The sequence below is a fragment of the Lampetra planeri genome, chromosome 35 (assembly GCF_965212315.1).
Source record: "Lampetra planeri chromosome 35, kcLamPlan1.2.h2, whole genome shotgun sequence".
Classification (NCBI taxonomy): Eukaryota; Metazoa; Chordata; class Hyperoartia; order Petromyzontiformes; family Petromyzontidae; genus Lampetra; species Lampetra planeri.
In genome coordinates this window covers 9,258,300-9,282,773 of record NC_136141.1, presented here as the reverse complement: position 1 = coordinate 9,282,773, position 24,474 = coordinate 9,258,300, and the positions used below count along the sequence as shown (strand labels likewise).

Below are 24,474 nucleotides of genomic sequence, written 5' to 3'. Positions count from 1 at the left end.
CATTGTGGGATTTGTACAGAGAAACAGGAATAGCAACATGTGCATCAAGGAGTAAATGCAAATTAAACATTATTAACTCGGCATTGGCGACTACTATACTGATGAGTCCAAATTTACAAGAATATGTTCCACAGTTGTCCGTCACTGCATCAGTGTTGCTGTCAGTGGGTCACAGCTCAAATTTATTTTGATGTAGAACTTGAGACAAGAGGACCACAATGCACTTCTTCAGGGAATGCTGATGGCTTTTTGCACACGCGCAAGTGGCCGTCTGCTGTTTACGCATTTTTGCATCTTGTTTGACTTTTTGGGGAAAAAATGAATGGGCAGCAAACGTCGCTTGACGCGACGATAGCAGACGGCCGAGACAGATGAGGGCATGGCAGCCGAAGGAGGGAACACACCAGACACGAAACGATGAGACAAATTGTGCCGTCGCAGGACCGCGACTGTTCAGAAATGCACGTGGGCTTGGGCAGAACACGTCACCAGAAGAAGAGTTGACAGTTGTATGGACGAGACCGGTGGACGGAACATTTTCTACCACAATTGACAAGATGATTTTAAAAAATGCATTCGTAGCACATGCATACCGATGCACTCAACACATCATTCACACGGGAAATTGAACCCACCTGTACATATCCAGCTACAGCGATAGTCAAATTACCCTCGCTAAAGACCGGCACTGAAAAGGATGTTAATGCATAATTTATATCCAACCATGTCAATGCTTAACCCGAAATGGCCTGGCACTGACTGCAAAGGATGATAACGTAGTACACAGAACATTGCTCATGCTCACGCACAGAATTGCGCTTGTTTGAATAAAACCGTTGAAATATATTTGTTCCCGTCGTCGTGTTATTTTGGTAGCATGCTTGTTGCGGTCGTCGGCTCAACGCGATAAACGGTGCAAAGTGATGGCGATGACGGTGCAAGTTACGCATTGCCCGTGCTGTGCTCGTTGATACGGATTGCTATTAATAGGGCTTTTGTAAAAACAGGCGAGACGTGAGAGAGACGTTGCCTCTGCTGTGCTCGTTGATACGGTTTTTTTTCGTTGTCCCAGGGTCCACACCTGTGCGGCCACAATCGCACAACAAACGCGATTGGGCAGATTGCTTGGAAAGTCCCCTGCCTTCGACTGCAAGCATCCGATTGTGCATCTGGTGGCATAGACGTCCACACAAGTGGTCCGGTTGCATGCAACTAGTTGCATGGAGCTAAGTTCCTTGCAACTAAGTTGCAACTAATTTGCATGGAACTTAATTGCTCGGGTGTGGGCCGGCCGTATAGAGGCAGCTGGTTAGCTCTGCCAGGTTATTACCACTTCAGAACCTTGACCGAACACTTCACATCGCCACTTAGGATTCTGTCTGGTTATCAACAGTGAGAAAAGGCTCTTGACATGCTACATTTCACGTCCAGTCAAATTACCAATGGTAATAACATGTACGTGTGTAGCCATGTGTCAGTCTACAGCTGGATGAGGGCCTCCCCATACTGTGCAGGACATGGGAGATATTTGACCATACTTCAGCATGCTGATCGATGCAAGTTGGTGAAGGTGGGGAACATAGATATGGGAGCAAAGAAGAACATTGCAATTGATTGTTGCGCACAACGTAGCACAGTAGCCTATAACACCTGTCATGCATGATGGTTGCCTATCAAAGCACCGTCCCTGCTCGATGCCTACTTAGCTTTTGAGCTGTTATGAGATTGGGAGGGGGCCATTCTGGGTGATTTGGTTATAGGCTGACTGCGTGTAACGTCCATCATTTCACAAGTTTAAAAGTGGCCCGGTTTTGATGTAGTTACGGTTGCATTGCATCCCTTTCATCTCCGCAGCGGTTTTTGGACCGCAATTGAACAAGGACCTTTCAGATTCACTTCTGCGGCCATCTAGAACACTCTTCCTTCCGATATTAGGAAGCCACTGCAGCGATGCACTTTTACATCGAGATTGAAAACTAATTTCTTTACAACGGCTTTTTGTGTTTCGTTTGTTGTCCTTCCCCTGCAGCTTCGATGAACATGGTCGGCGAGGTGAGGCGCGAAAGATTTCTACATGCGTGCGGTGGTTTTTGTTGTCAAATATGAAGCTGTGTGCTCTGTTGCTTTGTTTCGTGTCGCCCTGCAGAAAAGGCCACAGATGGCTCCTTGCCGTCCGAAGACTGGAACCTCAACATCGAGATCTGCGACATCATCAACGAGACGGATGAGGGGTGAGTCCTGTCAAGGGAGCAGATTGCAATCAGATTTTAACTCGACCACCAACACATTCCTGCGGAGGGAGCTGGTAGGAACGTTGGGTTGCTCGGTCAATGGCCAGGGTCAACGGCAGCGTGGTGTATTCCGCAAATATGCCCGACTGTGAGGGTGGGCACAAGCCGGCGTGAGTAGGTTAAACGTTGAGTTTTATAAGGGCACCACGGGGTGACCAGCCCCTCCCCACCCAGCCCCACCCCTCCCACCCCCCACCCAGCCCCACCCTCCCCACCCAGCCCCTCCCCACCCTCCCCACCCAGCCCCTCCCCACCCTCCCCTCTCCACCCAGCCCCACCCCTCCCATTTTTGGATGCACGACGGACGGACACAATTATCCCCTGTGGGCTGGTGGAACCAGGTGGTTCCTGCCAGTATTATCCTGTCCTGTACCTAATCACTATACAGTTTTAACATCTGCTATATAACAGTTGAGTGTAGCCTTGCTTGTTTTTGTTTTGTTGTGTTTTTCAGACTCTTATGAACATCACAACAATGGCACAAATGGGTTAATCAGTAGCAGCTGCATCCAAGCGTGCCTTGTATAATCATTGTTCTCATATAAGTAACACTTTCTTGATTATTACATTGGTAGTGTGGAATTCATAGAGAAACTTTTTCATATAAGCATGCTACGAATGTAAGCACAGCTGGCCTGGTTCCCAAGGGAGTGGTGCTTGTATATCCAGCTTCCGCTGTACTTTGTTAAAAAAAATACAAAATCTTGAGACAGAATTTGAGGCGATTGGGTGAACTGGATCATTGTCCAGGCACAACAAACATTAAAGTAGCCAAGACCCTGCTTCATTGTGAAATATCTCTTTTGACGTTTCTGTCCTCAGGCCTAAAGATGCCGTAAAGGCCTTGAAGAAGCGCATCGGTGGAAACAAGAATTTTAAGGAGGTCATGTTGGCGCTGACGGTACGCGCCCTGCTCCTACTGCTCTGCACGCGCACACCGCATGCCGTGCGCTGCCCCGAGCGTCATGTCCCACCTTGTAAGCGTCGACGGATGTTTCATTCACCTGCCAGGGGGAGGCGCTGTGGCGCCATCTGTCGCGGCCTTGGATGCAGTGCAGAAGAGTCTTTTAAACTTCGTCACCTATGCAGGAGCGTTCATCGTCGGGAATGCTCAATCCGCTTCCCGAGCCATAGCTGCCACTCGCAGCCCTGCGTAGTGCCAATCCGTCTAGCTCCTGCACACACGAGTTTATTTAATCGCTCCATCTCTGCCGTCGTCCTGCCGTATACTGTTAAATCCTTTGCTCCCTAGTCCGTGCTGAAATCTAACGAACAAGCGCCTTGAGACATTAGTGGAAGGCGTCTTACTAATAAGAGTAAATGATTATTATTAACGCTGTAGTGCAGATGCATCTGACGTGACAAGGCCATTATGGTCACCTGTCCATCCAGGTGCTGGAGACGTGTGTGAAAAACTGCGGCCACCGCTTTCACGTGCTCATCGCCAGCCAGGACTTTGTGGATGGGGTCCTGGTGCGCATCATCCAGCCCAAGAACAACCCCCCCACCATCGTGCAGGAGAAGGTGCTCAGCCTGGTGCAGGTCAGCGTGTTCACCCACACCTCCGATTAGCGCGGTTGGCTACGTACGGTGCGAAAGAAGTTAAAACGCACGTACATACGCACGTACATTCTCACACCCGGGTCGCGTTGCACGTTACGGTATTCCCCCGTTATTCACGAACCTGCGAGATTTTTGGCGATGCGCAAATCGCATCTGGAACTCACACGACTGCGGGAAGAGAGCGAAATAAAGTGATGAGAGTTAAAGGGATTAGAGAGAAGGTGATTTTTTTTTTCGATTTAAAGCTTTTGTGACTGCAGGGATTCATATTCTTGGTTCTTTCAGTAAAGTCACGTAGAAGGGAAAAAATAAAATAATTAAAAATAAAACATAATAAAATGAAATTCTCACGGCATTTCGGCCAGCTCTATTTCTTCACCTGAGGACGGCTGCTTGCGTTGTGGCCGAAACGTCGTGAGAATTTAATTTTATTATGTTTTATTTTTATTATTTTATTATTTCCCTTCTACGTGACTACCCAAAGAACCAAGAATAGAGAAGTGTAAATGTTTATTTACATTATGTTTATTATAACTACTTATTTGTTTTGATAATTTTCATGTATTTAATAGCTTATTTACGTATTTATTTAAGGTAATTAAAACGATTTGGTAGGCCAATATTATTATCTGTGAAATTTGCAATGTACGATCATCTCCAGAACGTATCCCTCACGAATAACGAGGGAACACCTAATACATGGCTCATTAAGAATAGTGGGAGATGATGCCAATGTTGCTGCTCCTGCGGTACATTGGTTAACACAGAGCACCTGGACTTAGCGACAACTCGTATGACTGCAATAGCATACGTTGGGATGCTGCCATTGTGTAATGGCACGTACATTGTACAGGGTGCTTCTAAGTCTTTTACAGTAATTTTTTATTACTTTAGTATAAATACATGGTAATTTTGATTCGTATGTTGTTTTTTTCTGACTTTATGTGAACGAAAAAACACAAATTCGCCCATTTTCTCATTGAAAATGGGTACATTTCAAAATATCACTGTCCTGGTCACAAAAGCAAAGTTTGTGGGGAATAATAGCCATTTTATGTACTTTTGAGGCATAAGCAATTAGGAAATAACACTTACTACCCAGGAACAAAAAAAAATTGTTACACAGTGTAATTAGAAAATGTTGTCAATTGCAATGGCGATAACATGATGACATTTAAATGGAAATCATGATCACGGTCTCACCTGCTCGTGCAATTTCAGCATAACCATGCCGCCCTCAGCGCATCATAATGGGCGTTGCAAAATCAAATAATGCTATTTCTAGGTATTATGTTAAGAATAGCAATAGTAGTAATTATATTTAAACACGTTCCTTCGGAGTGGGCAGGTAGGAACTTGGTTGGACAGCGCATTCGTGCGATCCGTGTCACGCGGCACAAGCTGCGTGGGGCGGCGCGTCACGTGGTGCTGAGCCCGCCCGAAGCGCTCTATGAAATACAAATCGAGGGCGTGGCTATGCACGACAGACGGACATATAATCCCTGGTGGGCAGTGTGGAACTATTGTTCCTACCTGTATATTGTACTTGTTGGTCTTGCACGAAGGACGAGGGAACCACAGCGGCTGTTGCGGCGCCATGAAGAGCAGCGATATAAGCGCGTCTTTCATTGGTCATGGGCTGCCCAGCAACAGCAGCTCTGATTGGACTAGACGTTTGCCATCGTAGCTGAGCGCGACAATTCGTGATTTCACAAAGGGGGGGTAGATTTTTTAAAATGAAATCTTGAATAGTCACACGAGGCGCGCGAGTGTGTAGAATATTTAGGCTCGTTAGGCTTTCCGAAGATATTAATCGTCAAACATTTGAAAGAAAATAAACAGACAACATGGCAAGTCCAATAAAACTGTGTTATACAAAGAAAACAAAACCCATACACTGTCGAGCATGATTCGGAGTAAGCATACAGAAAAAAAAATTTGTGTGTGCATAGGGAGATGTTTTTTTATCTATTTATGTCACTCATGATCATCGCCGATAGCACAAACATTACGTAATATTTGTTACAATCTATTATGATCACCGCAACTGGGGCCTGTTATCTGGCATTGGCAGATGAGACCAGAGCCTGCCTTGTCTGTGCCTCATCTGATTGACATTGCCTCAAATCTCTCCGCATCGACACTGGGGAGTGTCGCACGGTCGGCTCCATCTCTTCATTAATTGCTCTCGAACAATACTTACCAATAATACACTAGGTCAAATAAGAACTGTTTATCTTGTCCATCACCGGGACTGCCCTCTGACTCGTTGACGATGGGACCCATCCTTCGCCCCCGGGAACTCGGTGCTGCCATGGTTGTATATTTGACACAGTAGTAGGGGGCACAGCTGGTGAATCTGCCATGCATCTCAGTCAGTCAACCCATGGCACCTGGATCTGTCCCATGACCCCCTTCCGGAAAGTGGGCGTTTGACACTTCACGTGGCCTTAGAGGGCACATAGCCACTTCGTGTGGAAATGGCGGTTGTTGTATATTTGAGTCGTTGTTTTGTTGTTAATTTTGTTTTTATTGGTGACTGAGAAGTTGCACTCTCTCCTCTCTCTCCCCCCACCTTGTTTCTCTGCTATAACCACCTCCACCGCCCCATTCTACCAGCCGTCGATATTTTATTTTTAGGAACGCATCCAGAGATGCGATTACATTTGGATGCTATGTGAATTTAAATCGTCGTCATTATTCGTTTTTCAGACATGGGCGGATGCGTTCCGGAGTGCTCCGGACCTAACGGGAGTGGTACACGTGTACGAGGACCTCAAGAGGAAGGGCGTGGAGTTTCCCATGACCGACCTTGATGCGCTCTCCCCTATCCACACTCCACAGCGGGTCCGTGACCACCACAAAGCTCTTTGAATGGTTTACACACATTGTTACAGTTGTTATTTCCCTTCTAATTTTACCCCAAATGGGCCTTGTCTCTTATCATGCAAGTGTCTATCTTGCAAAGTAATCATACGACGCTGTTCTTGCTTGACTCGAATGATTTGGCCGAATACTTGATTTGGCTGAAAATTGCAAGTACGCAGGATTACAAGGTAGTGCGAGAGATAAAAAAAATGTTGACTTTTGCCACCTTTTATTGTTGCAGAGTTAACATTGTGATACAATTTGCCGAAATGCATTTCTAAGTGCCAAACTCCCCTTCGGCAGATCCAGACACTCTTCTCAGCTCTGGCATTGGAGGAGATGGCATTTTGCGTTGCCTTGCTGCTGTAGGCACACTGTGTGCATTATTTGACGATGCGGGTCGGCAATGCAATTTGTTTTTCAGCCGTTGGAGAGTCATCATGACAGTGGGCATGGCTTGGTCGGTATCGGTCAGCCCTTGGTGCCAAGAGTTAAGGGGGGGGGGGGGGGCGGGTCCCCTTTGCGCCGTGGGGCCCCCCCAATGCAGTTGCACCGCCTGCCTGCTCGATAGCAATGCCGCTGGTTTCACGAGCATTGGTCATAGCGGATGCGAGGCTGTGGGGGAATCGATTAAAGTGCGCATGTGTTTCAACGGCCGATAACTCGCGCGTGAGCGTGCGGCTGCCACGCGTGTTCTGCATGTCGGGCTGCTGACCAGCCGGCCTTCGGTATCGTCCAGACATGAACGGCGGCAGGGAACAGCTTATCGGTCAGCGGGCAGTCCCTTTTTTGACTTCCAGGGAGAACTTTATAAATAACCTATTTATCTTGGGAAAAAAAATATTTACTAATAGCTAGACTTTCTTGGAAGCACGTGGTCATGATGTTCCACCTTACAGTTTGCATTGCTGAAAGGTTAGTGTTATATATATTTTTTTATATATGCGTAAGCAGGTTATGGAAATGGATTAGGTAATGTACTTGGGCCGATGAACACGTCTGATTAATCGGCATCATTGCAATAGGTTAATTTTAAGGGAAATGTTGTACTTATGCTTCAAGTTACTCTTGTAAATTATTGGATGGCATTCATATGCAATATATGTTTGATTCATCTACTGCAGAAAATCTAACGTATAAGCTTAAACTAAAGAAGCATTTTTTAAGCCGTATCATTGTGATCAAAGTGTCTCGCAAGGATGACCTAACAATAAAAGATAGGAAAACTACACAGCACAACAATTCAGTCCTGTATATGAAACAAAAATTCCGCAAACATGAAGAAAAAGCTATTGCTAAAGGAAATGTAAAATAAAAATACATTTGTATAGATTTTATCAGACACCACCTTTTTTTTTACTCATTGCGCCGGTGTACATTGTAAGCTCCCTTTGACGCACGATAGCGAAACGCCGCAGTCTGAGAGTAAACAATGCACTGACCTTTGACTCGGGCGAGGGCGCAAGCTGGTGGAGTGGATGCCGTGAAATGTTCTCGCAACCGCTATCAGGGCAGACAGGGTCAGAGTTTGTAAACTTGACCATGAGCTCAGACACGTGAGCGAGTCTGAGTGAAGGTGAATACTCTGCAATCGAACGGTCTGCAACTATCGAATGTATACATTTTTACATGCAATGTTTCATTGCTAAGTCTTTCAAAAGCACTCCAACCCTTATTCGTATTATTACGCATGTTTACCAAAAAAGCCTCACCGAGTCTTCAGGCAAATTTGCAGCAGGGTCCTGCCAAGTTTTTGTGGAGGGGGGGCAATGTTGCTGTGTGTGATCCCAATTTGCAGTGTCCATTTCCACCACTGGGATATATATACCAGTTGCAATGTATGGCTTGTCTTTAACTCTGGGAGGAAACTAGAGAACTGGAAGGTAAGCCGTGCAGGGAGAGGGGACATACAAACTGCGCACAGAAAATAAGATATTTAAAAATACTTTTTAAAAAAACACGCTTTAATGAAATGTACCGTACTCGTATTGGCAGAACTCCACGACTCCAGGAAGTGGCCCCGCAGCTTGCCATAGCGTAAGGGACCGTGGTGATTTACAGACAACGTGAGTTGAGCATGGACAATTAGGCCCGTAAAAAATATTGTTTAAAAATATATATTTTGAATTTTTAATGATAGAATATAGTATTGTCATCAGTATGACATACGTATACCAAGTTTGCAGTCGATAAGACATTGGGAAGACGGTTGAAATTGAGTTACAAGATTTTTTAAGGATATGACAACAGACGGAGTGAGTTAAATAAAAGCGTGTAATAAAAAAGCACCCGATTGGAGAATCGAAGCCAGGCCCTTGCTACTTTGAGGCTCAAGTGTGACCACTGTGCCACCCTGATGCTCACTCTTAACCCCTTCTTTATTGCTTCACTCTGATTGTGGACTGTCTTCATCCTACTACTACTATTTTTATTTTACCAGGCAAGGCCCACTGAGCTATGAAGCTCTTTTTACGCAGCGAACTGGTCACAAATGATAGCTCAACGAAGTGGCTTATCATGTGGACATTTATAGCAGCCAAATACTCTAAACGCGTGTTTCTAAACGTGGAGGGAAAAACTGGAGGACCTGGAGAAAAATCCACACGATCACGGGGAGAGACGCATGCCAACTCCAAATATACAACAGGCGTCAATGTCGGGATCGAACACACGACATCATGTATACCAGGCGAGGTAGTTAACATCTCACCACCGTGGCGCCATTAGCAATTCCACCAGGTTACTTTGCTTGTGCTAAAGCATGGTTCACCACCGATTATGCAATTTCATTCTCTTCCTGGGGAAGCCTTTCTGAATTATCAAGACTCATTTTCAGGACGGTTTTCACCGGGATATGTTATCTCTCAGTTTTGTGCATGCATAGGATAGACTAGAGTTAATTTACCAAGATAATGAGTTGCACTTTATCGTGGTAAATTAGCTTTTGCACCACATTGTAGGTAGGTCACAGCTGGATTGGTGAGAACCCACACCTACAGTGGAGAACACTCAAACTATGGATTGACATCGAACATGTCCGTTCTATCTCCTGCAGGCATCTTGTGGCCCTTAATATTAACGTATTGAATCCTATGAACGTATTTAATTATAGGGCCACTTTTTTTTGTTTTGGCACTTAGTTTTAGGCAATGCCGTGAGCACACACATCTTAAGGGACTTGTGTTCTTTCTGCGGCTAATTATATGTAGGTCAAAGCCATGCCGATGTCTGAATCCTATTGAAGCTAATCCAGGTTGGATTAAATTGCATCCGCATGAACCCCCGTGTCCTCACTGTCCCATTCTGCTCCCTCCACCCCTCGCTCTCTCCATACTCGCCCTCTCTCTCTCCCCGTGACCTCGTGTTCCACCCTGCGGGAGCAAATCTTCACTCGCAGGAATCTAGGCGGCGAGGGGAGGGGAGCTGTGGTTGGGACGTGATGTTTGGCAACAACTCGTATGACTGTAATAGCGTACTTTGGGTTTCTGTCGTGGTGTAATTCATTGTACTTGTATGTTTGAACTTCTTTTAGAACCGTACGTAGCCAGCCGCGCTAACCGGAGGTACTGGACTATGCTCTCACATTTGTTCCCTACATTCAACCCACACTGACCACACATGGTGTGGGGAAAGGACAACAAACTAAACACAAAAAGCACTTCTAAAGAAATGGTCTAGATAATTTAAAAGTGCATTGAAAGCGCGCGATGCAGTGACCGATCCAGAGGTCGCCTGTTCAGTCTCCTGGCACGGCAGTAGAAACACTGGGCGAGATTCTGAAATCGCCCTACCTCTGTCCACCCAGCAGCATAAACGGGTACACCACAATTAGTCGATCAGCAGGTTGCATGCAGTGAGCTAAGGTGTTGAGTATTACCACCACTTCCAAGATGTCTGCCCATGGTAGGAGAGTGGGCCAAATGCCCTCTCGAACTCCTTCTAGTGCAGGCCCTTCCGCCAACAGTCGCGTGAGCGAGTCATTTCAGGGCCGTACCTTTACCTTGCCAATATTATTGATGCTATTTTGAATTTAGCTTTTTGTGTGTGTGTGTAACCGCGTAGTCCACAATCTTAACCGAGGCGAGTGGTGAGTGATGATCTCATGATGTCGCGGCGCACTGGGTGAATTAAAACGCGATTGTTATGCTAATGCAGTATTTATGGAAAATTCTGTCTAAGCATCAAAGGTGGTAAAAATTTGAGGAAAAAAATAAGAATGGTGACCCTGAATCGTTATTCTCAATATAATGGCCGAGGCAGAATATTGTGACACGCGTATTAACCCTTTTCCATTCCGGAACCGGAAGAAGAAATTAAATAATGTTATCGGTACTGAGGCTCCAACAAGGCCATGCGGGAGGGTGTCTGCCACAGTTTGGCACCAGCTATCATAGAGTGCGGTCTTGTCTCTACAGTTCTCTGCGGTGAGTGCAATAACGGCACTATGGCTCTTAACTAAAATGAACGCTGAACTGATTGTGCGTTCTGAGATTCAGTGGTAAAGGGGACCTGCCCAGCAACTTGCAGTCATCTCGGAACGGGGAAAGGGTTAACCGTGCCGCCTGTCATCCTCGTGCCGTCTGTGTGACGACGCTGCAGAGCACGCCGGAGGTGGACCCTGCAGTGAGGAACACCTCCCAGGGGGGTCGGCCGGCCCCGGGCACCGCGGCAATGTCGGCTTCTGCACCCCCGCACCCACTGCCCCCCGCCCACGCCCACGCGGCGTCCGTGGCGGCCGGACCCATCTCTCCCACTCCGGAACAGGTCGGCACATGGAGGCAACAGCATCACACGGCTTGTCTGCATCTTCCTTCTCCCACCTCGTTCTCCATGCTCAGTTTGTCTCTTTTTGTCAAGACGTGCAATGATTCTTTCCCGGCACGATTCGATTAATTGTTGTCCCTACCCAGAACCTCCGATTAAGCGTAGTTGGCTACGTATTCTGCGAAAGAAGTTCAAATTACATTAGCTTTAAAATAAAACATTTTGCTCCGAGTACAGTAACCTGCACCATCACCCTGGAAGATGCAACAACTTTTCCCAGCTTGGGACTGCACTTGACCGTTGTAAACAGTTCCTGGTTTGTGTGCAGACGTGGTTCTCCCAGACACACTGCTGCCCTGTTGTGTTCCAGGTTGCAAAGCTGCGGAGCGAGCTGGACATTGTCGAGTGTAACGTGAAGGTGATGTCCCAGATGCTGACGGAGCTGGTGCCAGGGCAGGTGGAGGATTCGGACCTGCAGCTGCTGCAGGTGCCGATCGCTAGGAGCATTGCGTTCCCCGCTGTTACAAATTAATGTGTGCAGTTGAAGGCATGAGGGTGCCGCGTTGGTGAACTGTTAACTACCTCGCCTGGTATACAGGCGGTCGTGGGTTTGATCCCGACTGTAATATTCCACTGTGATAATAGTGGAATATTACAGGGCGATATATATAAATAAAATAGAATAATAAAATGCACAGTCACTCAGCTGGTGAATGTTAATGTGGTGAAATAATTTAATTTGGAGCATGTTAATTTATTCCTCTCAAAAAAGGTAAGTAAATAATGACATCGTTGCAAATCCTTAGATAAACAGATTTTATTTTAAGGGAAGATATTGCAAGGTCAGAAATATTCCTTTGCACAAGTTTTACATTTAATGACATCGCAGGAGAGTTTTGGTCTACTTCGTAAAAGTCACAACATTTGACTGTTGACAGATAAACCAAATATGCAAAGGCATGAGCCAGCACTTAGAGTGTTAAAATGCTAAGCAGTGAACTGGTCTTTGCAAATCACACTGCCTTACAAAACCCCTTCTACATAGCACATTTAAAGAATGCCGATTGTCTGAAACATTGGCATATATATATATATTTCCCTTTTTAAGTCCGTATTCTTGATGAATGCGAGTTGTTGTTATTTGTGTTTGTGCACCACTGCCAGCCACATCGCAGTGTCGCCAAATGCTCGTGAAAAATTTCAGCGAACGCCTTCGCCCGTTTCCTCGCTGCGCCATTTGCTCGTCAGGCCCTGCATCAGACGTGCCGCACCATGCAGCAAAGGGTCATCGAGCTGGTCCCGCGCGTCTCCAGCGACGAGGTGACGGCCGAGCTCCTGCGGGTCAACGACGATCTCCTCAACATCTTCCTCCGATACGACCGGTAGAGCGTACACCGGGGCAACACCCCGAGCTCGTACCACCGTCCTTGTCCCGCCATAGTTGCGTTCGCACTCGACGGCTCGTTTGAACAAATGCCCGGTTGTGGCCGCTGCTCTACGTGGCGGGCAGCCGAAGGTAGTGAGGAAAAATCCGCCGTTGTACTGCATGTATGTTGAACTTAAATTTCGATTTAAAGCTTTCGTGACTGCAGGGATTCATCTTCTTGGTTCTTTTGGTAAAGTCACCGTTCGTAGCCAACCATGCTAATCGGAGGTTCTGCACTATTATTGCTCTCACGTTTACGCTGCCTACATTTGACCCGCACCGACCACAAATGGTGAAGCGCTTTGACAAAGCGTGCTACAGCGAGTCCTCGTTTAACGCGGTAGGTGCGTTACTGAAAAGTGCCGCGTTAAGCGAAAACAGTTTCCCCATAAATAATGTAACGATAAAGTTTGGCGAGATTCGATCGATGTACTATGCACACCTCGCATGGAGATGGCGGAACAAATACCTGAGGGTACGCCGCTGCGTTACTGTGTCATTCTGCGTACTGTATCACACCGCTCAGCCGCGCAGCTCGGGAAAGAGTAGTTCGTCGTCGACCGCTCAGAAACTGCATCATAACAGTGCGCGTTCAGCGTTATGACGGTGCGCATTTAGCGTTATAACGTGTACATCCCACGTTGTGTATTCCCTAATGGAAGAACCGTGTTATCGTGAAAGCGTGTTGTTTAATCATGAGTTCAGTGAGGACTTACCATGCATGCACATTCTATTCTTTCGCATGGCAGCAATGTGCTTCAGGAGCTAAATGACAACGCCGGAGTCTGCTAGCCACGAGGGAGTTTCAGGAGAAAGCTTCGTGTAGTTTGGGTAGCAGACCTCGATAGTAGCATGCACATTTACCCATTTTGAATCAAATTTCCTACCTAGACCCGTCATAATATGAGCACTTGGTGTAGTCCATTGCCATAAGCGAGCCCTTTGTTTGATGCGATGAAAACCGTGTGCGATGTTAACCTCGTCAAGCACTTGTGCTACGGTGGCCCCAATAGGCGAGGAGCGGTAGCATAGCGGTTAGCGCGCTGCGCTGTGAGCCGTGCAATACGAGTTCGATTCCCGCTCACGGCCAACAACAGTGACGATCTGAACCAGTCCTGGGCCTTCCCCTAGGTCGAGTCGGCCTCAACACATGAGTACCAGGTGTGTAAACACATCGCCTCTCGAGACACAAAGGTGGCCGGGTGTGGTGCTGACCACCCACCCCGTCGTGTGCTGTGACGGCCTTCGTAGGTGCTGCTCGCTAGTGGCACTCGCCCCAACAGTCTGAGTTGGAGGGCGCGTAGGGGGGGGGGGATTTTTCATCTCTGTCAGTTGATAACTCACAAACGGCAGGCACTTTGCCGTGACATTCTATCACGGCAGCGACGAGGCATTTCTCTTTGCCGCAGGTTCGAGAGATACCGGGCGAGCCGGGCGGCGCAGCAGGACCCCATGGAGGGCGCGCTCGCCGCCGAGCCCGGCGCACTCGCCCCCGCCGCTACCTCCAGGCAACCGGCGGCTCCGAGCTCCCAGGCCGTGAGTGTTGTTGGTCCTCCGCGGGTTTTTGCCGACCGACCGATCGTGATGGTGTGATGGTGGTATTCGCTGTGCAAGGCGGACAGACGCGCTCAAATACTTCTCAGCTGAGTCGAGCATCGCCCCCACCCCCCCCTCCCCCCCGTCTGTGTGTGTGTGTATAGAAACCAGGTCAGGTTTTTGTGCATGGTGCAATATCAGCTATGCACCCACGACGTTCCAAACTATAATTCGCGGTCGACCTGTACCATTTCTGTGCGTATATCGGAAGTTGCTGCTCTTATGAATTTGTCTCTCCGCCGGCGCTCATCAGCAGAGAGCGTGTTTTGCCGTCACCGAATCGAGTCGCTCACTTCCCGACATTCCTTTCGAACAAATGGCTGCCCCGCAGAGTGAACGAACGCAACGGGTTCTGAATCTCGACAGCCTCAACACCACCTTTTCGTATCAGAATCAGAATATACTGGAGGAATCTGGTGAGCTATGAAGCTCTTTTTCACAGATGTCCATCCAGTCGGGACAGGTCAGAACGTTACTACAAACAATACAAAACACGATACTAGTGCAAAGTATAGGAAAGGTAAACAAATCAATCTCGATTTGAAGTTTTCGTGACTGCAGGGACCCATACTCTTTGGTTCTTTCGGTAAAATCACGTAGGTATAAAATAAAATAAATTAAATCACGACGTTTCGATTGCAACACAAGCAATCATCATCAGGTGGGAAACCCACAGCAAGAAATTTTTACTTTTTTTATTTTATACCTACGTGACTTTACCGAAAGAACCAAAGAGTATGTAAACAAATCACTTTAAAAAAATACAAATAAAATATTTTTTATTTTATCAAGTAAAGACCACTGAACTATATAGCTTCTTTTTCAGAAACGACCTGGCTTCAAATGATAGCTCAACGACGTGGCTTATCACGTGGACATTTGTAGCAGCAAAATAATCTCGTGTGAACGCACGTTTCTAAATGTGGAGGGAAACAACCGGAGAAAAAAAGAAATCCACGGGACTGCGGAGGGAGAGAGAATAGCTGTCAGCCTGCAGGGTGCACCTCCTCGTAACTACGGGTGGCGCTACGTGGCGCGGCAGTGATGACAGGCGACGAACGCGATGCACAGAGGCAGCCGTTCTGTTTACACACTTTTGTTGCCGCACTGGACTTTGATATAACGTCTCTTGGCATTCGTCTGATTTGATATATGCGTGACAGCTTCGTCTCGCCGTAAGTCATAAAAAGCTCAAAGTGTAGCTGTTTGCATAATGCCATCTGCAAGAACGATTATCCACTTCGTCTAACATGTATCCCAAACCTCTAGACACTAAAGACCCACTCTTAATTGTTTAATATAATATACACGGAACCTGCAGACTTATAACCCAAAATGTATTAATAACCTCATGGATCCCATTATAAAAGCTCATGAAATTACACTTCAATAGTAACCATAATGTTATAATAATATAATAATAGGGTTTTTCCCCTTTTTTCTGGCAACAAAACTCAAACCTTTTTACATGGAATCATGTCTGCATTAACCACAATACTTGTGGTCAAAATGCAAACAAAAAACACTTTTTTCTTCTTGGTTCTTTCGGTAAAGTCACGTAGAAGGGAAGTAATAAAATAATAAAAATAAAACATAATAAAACAATTCTCACGACGTTTCGGCCACAACGCAAGCAGCCGTCCTCAGGCGAAGAATGAGAACATTATCAAGCTAGGAGCTTATATAGGTGTTGCGAGGAGGAGCGCCTTAACAAAAGAATGTGCATATGAAGAGGAATTTAGCATACCAATGGACAATGCGTAGGAGGTGGGCGGAGGGGTTTCAAAGTCCCATTATGCCCATGCATTATGCAGGATCAACAGCACCACGGGGGGGGCGCAAGGAACAGCGTTAATAAAGGAAAGGAATGTTAGTGATATGTAGCTGCATTTACCAAACAACCACGTAGAAAACCAAAGTAAAAACTATATAAAAAACTAAAATATAAACTGAAACTTACTATACTCTACAATAAGCTGAGTTACTAACAACAAATAATAAATTACAATTCTACGTCGTAAGAAGTATATAATATACTTCCATCTAAACTTTATTCTCTTAGCATATACAGTACTATATACTGCCATAGATAAACCCAACATTAAATTATATACTGTATTGCTGTAAACCACCCTATACTTTATACATTTTAATATAACACTATGTTTTATTCAACTCACCCTAATGTGTATCGAAATGGTTTATTACGTCCTTCCAATGATTGCTAAGCCTGAATCCATCTTCTCGGTTAAAATTGTCTCTGTGTTTGTATATGTGAATCGCCTCATGAACGAATCTCTCATGATAGCCAGATGGCTTGCAGAGAACCTCCGTCTTGGAGAAGTCAATGTCATGTGAGCACACTGAGTTGTAACAGTGGTCTGCCACGGCTGAGGTGTTTGTCCTACCGTGTTTTAGATCAGCTTTATGTTCACGAATGCGGTCTGAGACGTGTCGTTTGGTTTCCCCAATGTAACTGCTTCCACAGAGGCAACTTAGTTTGTAGACGCCAGGGTACTGTATGTCTGGAATCACATCTTTTACAGATGGTACCAGATCACGGACTTTATGTACTGTGTTGAATCGGACCTGGATCTTGTGTTTAATCAGGATTTTGGAGATCTTTTTTGTGACCCCAGCAATGTAGGGTAAGGTGATGGTCTTGAAAGGCTCCTCAACAGGATCTTTCTTGATGGTTGGAGTGATGGCTTTGCGGATTGTGTAGTCGGAGTAACCATTAGCCTTAAGAGCTTGGCGTACGTGTTTGAGTTCACTGGAAATGTGTTCATGGTCGGAGATGCATTGGGCTCTATGATATAGAGTCTTGATGAGGGAATTCTTCTGGGATGGATGGTGGTGGGAATCCAGTTTTAGATAAGCATCCGTGTGGGTGGCTTTCCTGTAGACAGAGTGGCTCATTGAACCATCAGGTCTCCTTTTGATTAGGACATCCAAAAAGGGTAGCTTGCCATCATTTTCGACGTCCATGGTGAATGATAATATATGCATTGTCCTTGAAACTGATTGGTCCACACCAGGGACGGCTGGACGAAGCTGTCACGCATTTATAAAAAAGAAAGGCTGGTGTCGACCAATCAGTTTCAAGGACAATGCATATATTATCATCGTGTGTTTTTTGTTTGCATTTTGACCGCACGTATTGTGGTTAATGCACACATGATTCCTTGTAAAAAGGTTTCAGTTTTGTTGCCAGAAAAAAGGGGGAAAACCCCTATTACTATATTTTGGTACTGGCAAAGGAGGTCTAATGATGAACCATAATGTTCTGAATGTATATAATATTTAATGTTTACATGATGAAACTGATTTGTGTGTGTTTCTTAATTGTTATCTATTACCCACTACCACAAACCGTGGTAGTATATATTTTTTTATGCCGAGTTAGATCCACGTTTCTGCAGATACGTTCAGCAAATGAAATAATTGTATTTCCATAATAGAGGTTCTTTTTGGTTAAATCGCATAAATTTAAATGTGTCGTTCACCTGCTGCCACCCAACTGCCAATTGGGAAGGTTTGTGACGTCAACATAACGTTTCCATGCGTTACTAGTACAGCACACCGGTGTGTTTTCGACTATGAGACATTAACATCACTAGCCCCGCCCACTCTGTTTATGACCCTAGGACTACACCCTATAAATAAGTAATATTTAAAAAAAAAACTTTCTTTTAAACACGCTTTTATGAAATGTACTAGTAATGGCAGAACTCCACGACTCCAGAAAGTGGCCCCGAAGCTTGACACGACGTAAGGGACCGTGGCCAATTACAGCCAACGTCAGTTGAGCGTGGACAATTAGAACCAAGCCGAAGCATAACATGAAAAAAATAATGTTTAAAAATATATATTTTTGATGATAGAATATAGTGTTGTCATCAGTATGACATAAGTATACCAAGTTTGCAGTCGATACCACATTGGGAAGTGGGTTAAAATTAAGTTACAAGATTTGAGGATACAACAACGATAACAACAACAACAACTTTGATTGAAAGCTTTCGTGACTGCAGGGATTCATATTCTTGGTTCTAAAGTCTCATAGAAGGGAAATAATAAAATAATAAAAATATAAAACAATAAAAATTCTCACGTCGTTTCGACTGCAACACAAGCAATCATCATCAGGTATGAAATCCACAGCAAGAAAATTTGAAAAAAAAACCGCCACTTTTTCAAATTTTTTATTTGTACCTATCTACGTGACTTTACCGAAAGACCAAAATAATATTATAATTATGGCTTGCTAATTGGTAAAATGTAGAGTACAGTAAAACCCTGGCGAGCCGAATATTACATTTAGCGAGACCAGGTTGGCATATTTAAATTTAATATCAAATGTTAATATAATGCAAAAAAGTAAATGTAAGGTAATTTACATGTGATAATGCGTAATTAAAATGCACTAGAACATGCTATCTTGTGTAAAATGTAAAATATGTGGTTCAACTGTCATGCATGTACTTAGGGAGATACGTATGTATGTTGAACCTCTTTCATACCAATGTTGATTTGAAGCTTTCGCCACTGCAGGAATCCATACTCTTTGGTTCTTTCGGTAAAGTCACGTAGGTAGAAAATAAAGAAATCACGACGTTTCGGGCGCAACACAAGTGTCCAGCAGGTGGGAAAGCATGGTCTGCTGTTGAGGCAGACTGTTTTAAAAGGTTTGAAGTGGGTGTAGCTTAAGGGTTATAAAGAAGTGGCCGGGGCTAGTGATGTCAATGTGAGAAATTAGCGTGTAACTGTAAGATAGGAGAGCGGCCTCCTCCGTGCTAATCGGAGGTGCGGGGGAAGGACAACAATCTAAACAAAAATAGCAGTTCTAAAGAAATGGGTTTTCAATCTATATTTAAGTGTATGGCTCCAGCGGCTTCCTAATATCGGACGTTGTTCGATGGCTAGACAAGCCACTGCGAGGATGGCCGGAGTTTGCGTGACGGTTTATGCTGCGTGACGAGATCGGCAATGATGACTTAGCAGAAGGGGGGGGGCGGGGGAGGGGGGCGTCTGACCCCAAGGGACATGAGGAACGAGTGCCAGATGAACATCCTGCTGCCGGGCTTGCTGCTACGTTTCTTGTTGGGGATAGCGAGCAGGGGGAGTGCGAAGGGATGGGGGGGGTCGTGACCTCTGACTGACGGACATTAATACCATACAGCACAGTACACACCAGCACATAATGTACCTCAGTGCTTGTTATTTGTTAGTCTGTAACAGACTGTTTCGGCAAGTGCTGTTAGCGATCACCTATGATGGCCAGCACCGCGCCCGGGCGCTTTTATCTCCCCAGTGGCAATGTTTAACACACCGCACCAAGTGCTCATTTGAGGCTGAGTCGACCTAGGGGAGGCCCAGGACCGGTTCAGATAATCGTCACTGGTGTTGGTCGTGAGTGGGAATTGAACTCGAGTCGCCGGGTTCGTAGAGCAGCACGCTAACCACTATACTACCGCTCCCCACACACACATGAATACATTCACGGCAATACATGTATACATTAATACATTGTTATTGTTTCTTGAAAATCGATTTCAATTATGAGTTTAGCAGCTAGCTGGATTTTTCAGCTCACCGGACCCAGGGCTTATCATCACCTATTGATCCGGCTAGCCGGGATTTCGACGTACGCACGAGTGAAGTCGGTGTACGTTAGCGCACAGATTTGCATCTGCATGGCCTGCGGTGGGTAGATAGGGGGCACTGTAGGATCGTACGCTTGGCCGTGTCATTTGGAACGTCGCGATAAAAATCCACTGGTCCCCTCTGTTGAAGTGGGCCTCCACCGAGCCAGCTTGTGATTATCAGGGCAGGTTAAACTCGTGGGGCCGGACATCAAATCGATCGGTGTGAGATAACAGGAGTTGGGGGTTGACTTGGCTTTTTATCTTTCTGGGGTGAATAAATAAAATGAGTACCACATGTGTAGGGATATTGTCGGGCATTGTCCTATGGATGGGCTCTTCCCAGCCATAGGAATGTGGAGTTTCCACCATTGGCTCAGAACTGTAAACAGGAGATTAACTTTTGCCTCGATGCTCATTTGAGCAGTAAATCACTTGGACATTTTTATACTCTGCATTCATAATAAACATTGACAAGATTGAGCTGCTCAGCTTGTTGGCTCACTGATGCCCAGCTTGGCGATGGGGTTTTCGTAGCCTTTCGGTGGCTGTACAACGTGGAAATTGATGGCTGACTCTGGAGTTTTGAGTGTTATCTCATTATCGTGAGAATTCTCTCCCGTTCCTCTGATCTCCGTGAAATGAAAAAAACACGCAGAAAAAATGACGAAACATCCCAAGTGGGGGATTGTCATGAAAATTAATGATTAAACTCGGCGAGGCTGATAATACGTTTTTCCCCTTTTTTCTGCCAACAAAACAGGTGTTAAGATGTTAAAACACCAAACTGAAACCTTTTACAAGGAATCATGTCTGCATTAACCACAATGCTTGTGGTCAAAATGCAAACAAACCACATACTCGGGGACGCTGTGGAAAAAGTATAAGTAGTACACATTTTTTTTGTTATTATTTTAAAATAATATTTTGTTTTATATTAAGGGTAGTGAAGCCTGCTGTGTTTATCATCGAGCACGATAGAATACCATGTATATATTTGTTTGAAGGACTAACCATACCGATTATTGTCCTGCATATATTCTACATTGCTCTGCGTGTCCAGTCGAGCCGGGCTCACAGTGTGCTTTGCGTGTCCGTCACCATCAGGCGTCAAGTAACACGTTTCCAGACGGGGGCCTAAAAAACCCGGGACCCGGCGCGTTGGCCACCAACCCGGCAGATGTGGCGAGCAACTCCTTAGCCAGCCAGCTGGCCAGCATCGGTACGTTCACCGCAGCAAAGCCTCACTCACAGCAGGGGGACGCTTCTAAGCACCTGTCTTATCACCTGGGCTGCACGCCAGCTGCCTCTGTGGTGACCATGGCAGTGAAGGCGAGCATGTTGAGTGTGAAATGTGTTTTTGTCTGTATATTTCAGGAAAAGAAGTTGCTACTGCATTCTGATCATGTCCTTGGGGGGAGTGCGGGGCCCACTCGCTTTGTCATACTTTGTGAATGGAATTTGGGCTGTATGAAGTCTGATAGACCAGGATTCGTGCCACTTGTATCAACTGAATTGGGGAATTATTTTCTTTGGCACTAGGAAATGTATGTTTGTTCGGTCACTTACATTGCACAATTTAATCATGCGTTTGCATAGTCCTCGGGAAAGTAAGGCATGGGAGTAAAAAATGGACCCCGTGTGGATTTTTAAAAGGTATAATGAAATATTTGTCGGTCCCCTTTGTGTACAGCCACTTATGTATTGTCGATCTTAATCGCTTCCGTGGCCTTTAATTTGGCTCAGTGTTGCGTTGTGCATGCAATCAAATCATAAATTATGGATTTTTAGACGCACTTATCAATTGACGTGTGCATACGTGAGCATTGTAATTTTTTCAATAAAGATCCGTGCATAATCATTGCTTTGCTCATATGAGCATGAACGCCAATCGACTTGGAGCAGCCGTTGCCCCGTCAGAACCACGGGCTAATTTTGGAACGTTTGCAAGTTTGTGGTTGCCCTGTCGTCGCAGGTGTGGCCGGAGACAGCGTAACGGGAACCCTGAGTGCGCTGGGCGTGTCGAGCGCTGTCCCCGTCAAGGCCGACACGTTCGACATGTTCGCTCAGAGCCGCGGCAGCTCCCTGGCTGACCAGAGGAAACAGTAAGTCTACGGGACGTCGGGCAAAAACATGAGCAAGCTGCAGCGTGTACACAATTCTTCGGCACGTGTCGTGACGGGCACTGCAAGATCTGACTGTGTCTGTCCGGTGTTCACCAAGCTGCATTGGCTTCCGGTTGCCGAACAAATACATTAGAAGGTCGTACTCATTACACATAAAGTGCTTGCCGCAAATTAACCACAATAACTTACTGATCGGTTCAAGGAGCATAACCAAGAATGCAAACTCCAGTCATCCTCGCAGCGGCTTTTGGCGAACTATTGAACAAAGATGGTCACTACAACGCGTGCTTTCATATGCACTTCTGCGGCCATCTGGAATGCTCTTCCTTCAGATATTAGGAAGCCACTGGAGCTATGCACTCTTAAATCTAAACTGAAAATTTATTTCTCTAGAACTGCTTTGTGTTTAGTTTGTTTTCCTTCCCCTGAACCTTTGATTATCGCGGTTGGCAACGTACGGTGCAAAAGAAGTTCAACATACATACGAACAACATACAGCACAGCTGCGAAAATCTTTGTCAACAAGTTTGTTTTATTGTAGAAGTAACAACATTTGGTTTTTCTTGGTGAAATTTATTGATGCCGAGTCTATGCACATTTTCCTTACTCGTGACGAACCTTAATAATTGGCTGTGTCGGGTGGTGGCTGGTTTAACGACACATTTATTTTTACGCGATCTAACAAAAAAATTACTCCATTGAGTTAAAGTTGTTGGGATGGGAAAATCTGCTCTTCTTCAGTAAATTCCCACCAAGGTTTCTGCTTTCGTCATATAATTGTATACCTTAAAAAAATGCATGTCATGTGAAGACAACACTTTGGCTGGAATGTGTTTACTGCAATAGAATGCATTCACGGGCATTGTATATAAATATAATCTAGTAGCAATTTCTAAAAGAGCAAAGCTTCTGCATGAGGAAAAGAAAAACCGCTGATCCCAAAGGAATTGTGGATCAGCATGGAAAGCTGCACAAACAGTTGCCCGTGCCCCTTGCGCGCACAATCATCCCTGCGCAATGCCACGACCAACCGCCCATGCTCTGCAATTTACATGACAGCCAGCGGAAAATAAGTCCACCCCCCTCCTAATAAAGTCACGTTGACTTCCACAAAGCTCACGTGCCTGCCTCTGTGTCGCAGATGCCATTTACAAAAGGACTGCCGGAGTCATTCATCTGCGCTGGTAAACCCAGGGCACCCGGGGCAACTTGACCCGCCAGGGCAGTTCAAGTGCCCTTGCTACCAGATTGGCCCTTCATGCCGATTGGTGGTCAGAGTCCTAAAAAAATTAATAATATTAATGGATAGATTAAGGGGTTGGGGGCCCAGTAACGGCTCGGTTATCGCTCAATTGCGATGTTAGGCACAGCCGAGAATTAAACTTATTTCTAGATTTGAAGCTTTCGTGACTGCAAGGATTCATATTCTTAGGTTTTTTCGGTAAAGTCACGTAGGTAAAAAATTAATAAAAGTAAAATAAAAATAAAAATCACGACGTTTTGGAAGCAACACAAGCCTCCGTCTTCAGTTGGAACAGTCACAGCACGTGACTTTACCGAAAAAACCTAAGAAAATTAAACTTATGTCAGGTTTGTAGTACCGTGCACTAACCTCTGCACCGCCCCTTAACGAACCTTAATTTATTTTAAGTCATGTTTGTTTTTTGTATTTGGTATCAGGTGAGAGAGCTCAATGTCACGTAAGTCCATTGACAAAAGTTGAGATCTCGGATAATATGCAAGTGGGATAGAGTATGGTGCAATGCTGACGCGCTCACAATAAAACTAATAAACAGAATAAATAGTGTCGGCATGCAAGGGCAATGGAATGCATCAACATTATTTTGCCACCGATTATTTCTAAGGTATTGTGTCCTACGGAGATGCCGAGAGTGAGATCCTGGTTGCAAACGGAGCGGCTGCCCGTGATTCAATGTCACCTGATGCAATTAGTCATTTAAGAAATGCAAAATGCACGCGAATAGCATCTCTAATGGCGCATTGCTGTCCCGTCACTCCGCGTTCATTCAATGAAACACCGGGCTCTCAGCTCGCTACGGTTAAGGGACACCCCAATCAAGCTAGGAGGGAAAAACCAGAGCACCTGGAGAAAAATCCACACGACCACGGGGAGAGCATGCATGGAATAACCGTGTTGGCACTTTACCGACAGAAACCACGAAGGCAATCGTGTG

General features: G+C 45.5%; 1 protein-coding gene across 2 annotated transcripts in view; it reads left to right on the top strand.

Annotated features, from left to right (window-relative positions):
* LOC144730369 (TOM1-like protein 2) overlaps positions 1–24,474 on the top strand; it is a 62,686-nt gene that overhangs the window by 15,120 nt on the left and 23,092 nt on the right. For both annotated transcript variants that reach the window (XM_078611142.1, XM_078611141.1), the window contains exons 2-11: positions 2,147–2,231; positions 3,114–3,192; positions 3,684–3,833; positions 6,567–6,701; positions 11,322–11,486; positions 11,857–11,973; positions 12,735–12,868; positions 14,322–14,448; positions 21,261–21,375; positions 22,129–22,258. In XM_078611142.1, the coding sequence (XP_078467268.1) occupies positions 2,147–2,231; positions 3,114–3,192; positions 3,684–3,833; positions 6,567–6,701; positions 11,322–11,486; positions 11,857–11,973; positions 12,735–12,868; positions 14,322–14,448; positions 21,261–21,375; positions 22,129–22,258 (1,237 nt within the window). The remainder of the gene's footprint in view (positions 1–2,146; positions 2,232–3,113; positions 3,193–3,683; positions 3,834–6,566; positions 6,702–11,321; positions 11,487–11,856; positions 11,974–12,734; positions 12,869–14,321; positions 14,449–21,260; positions 21,376–22,128; positions 22,259–24,474) is intronic.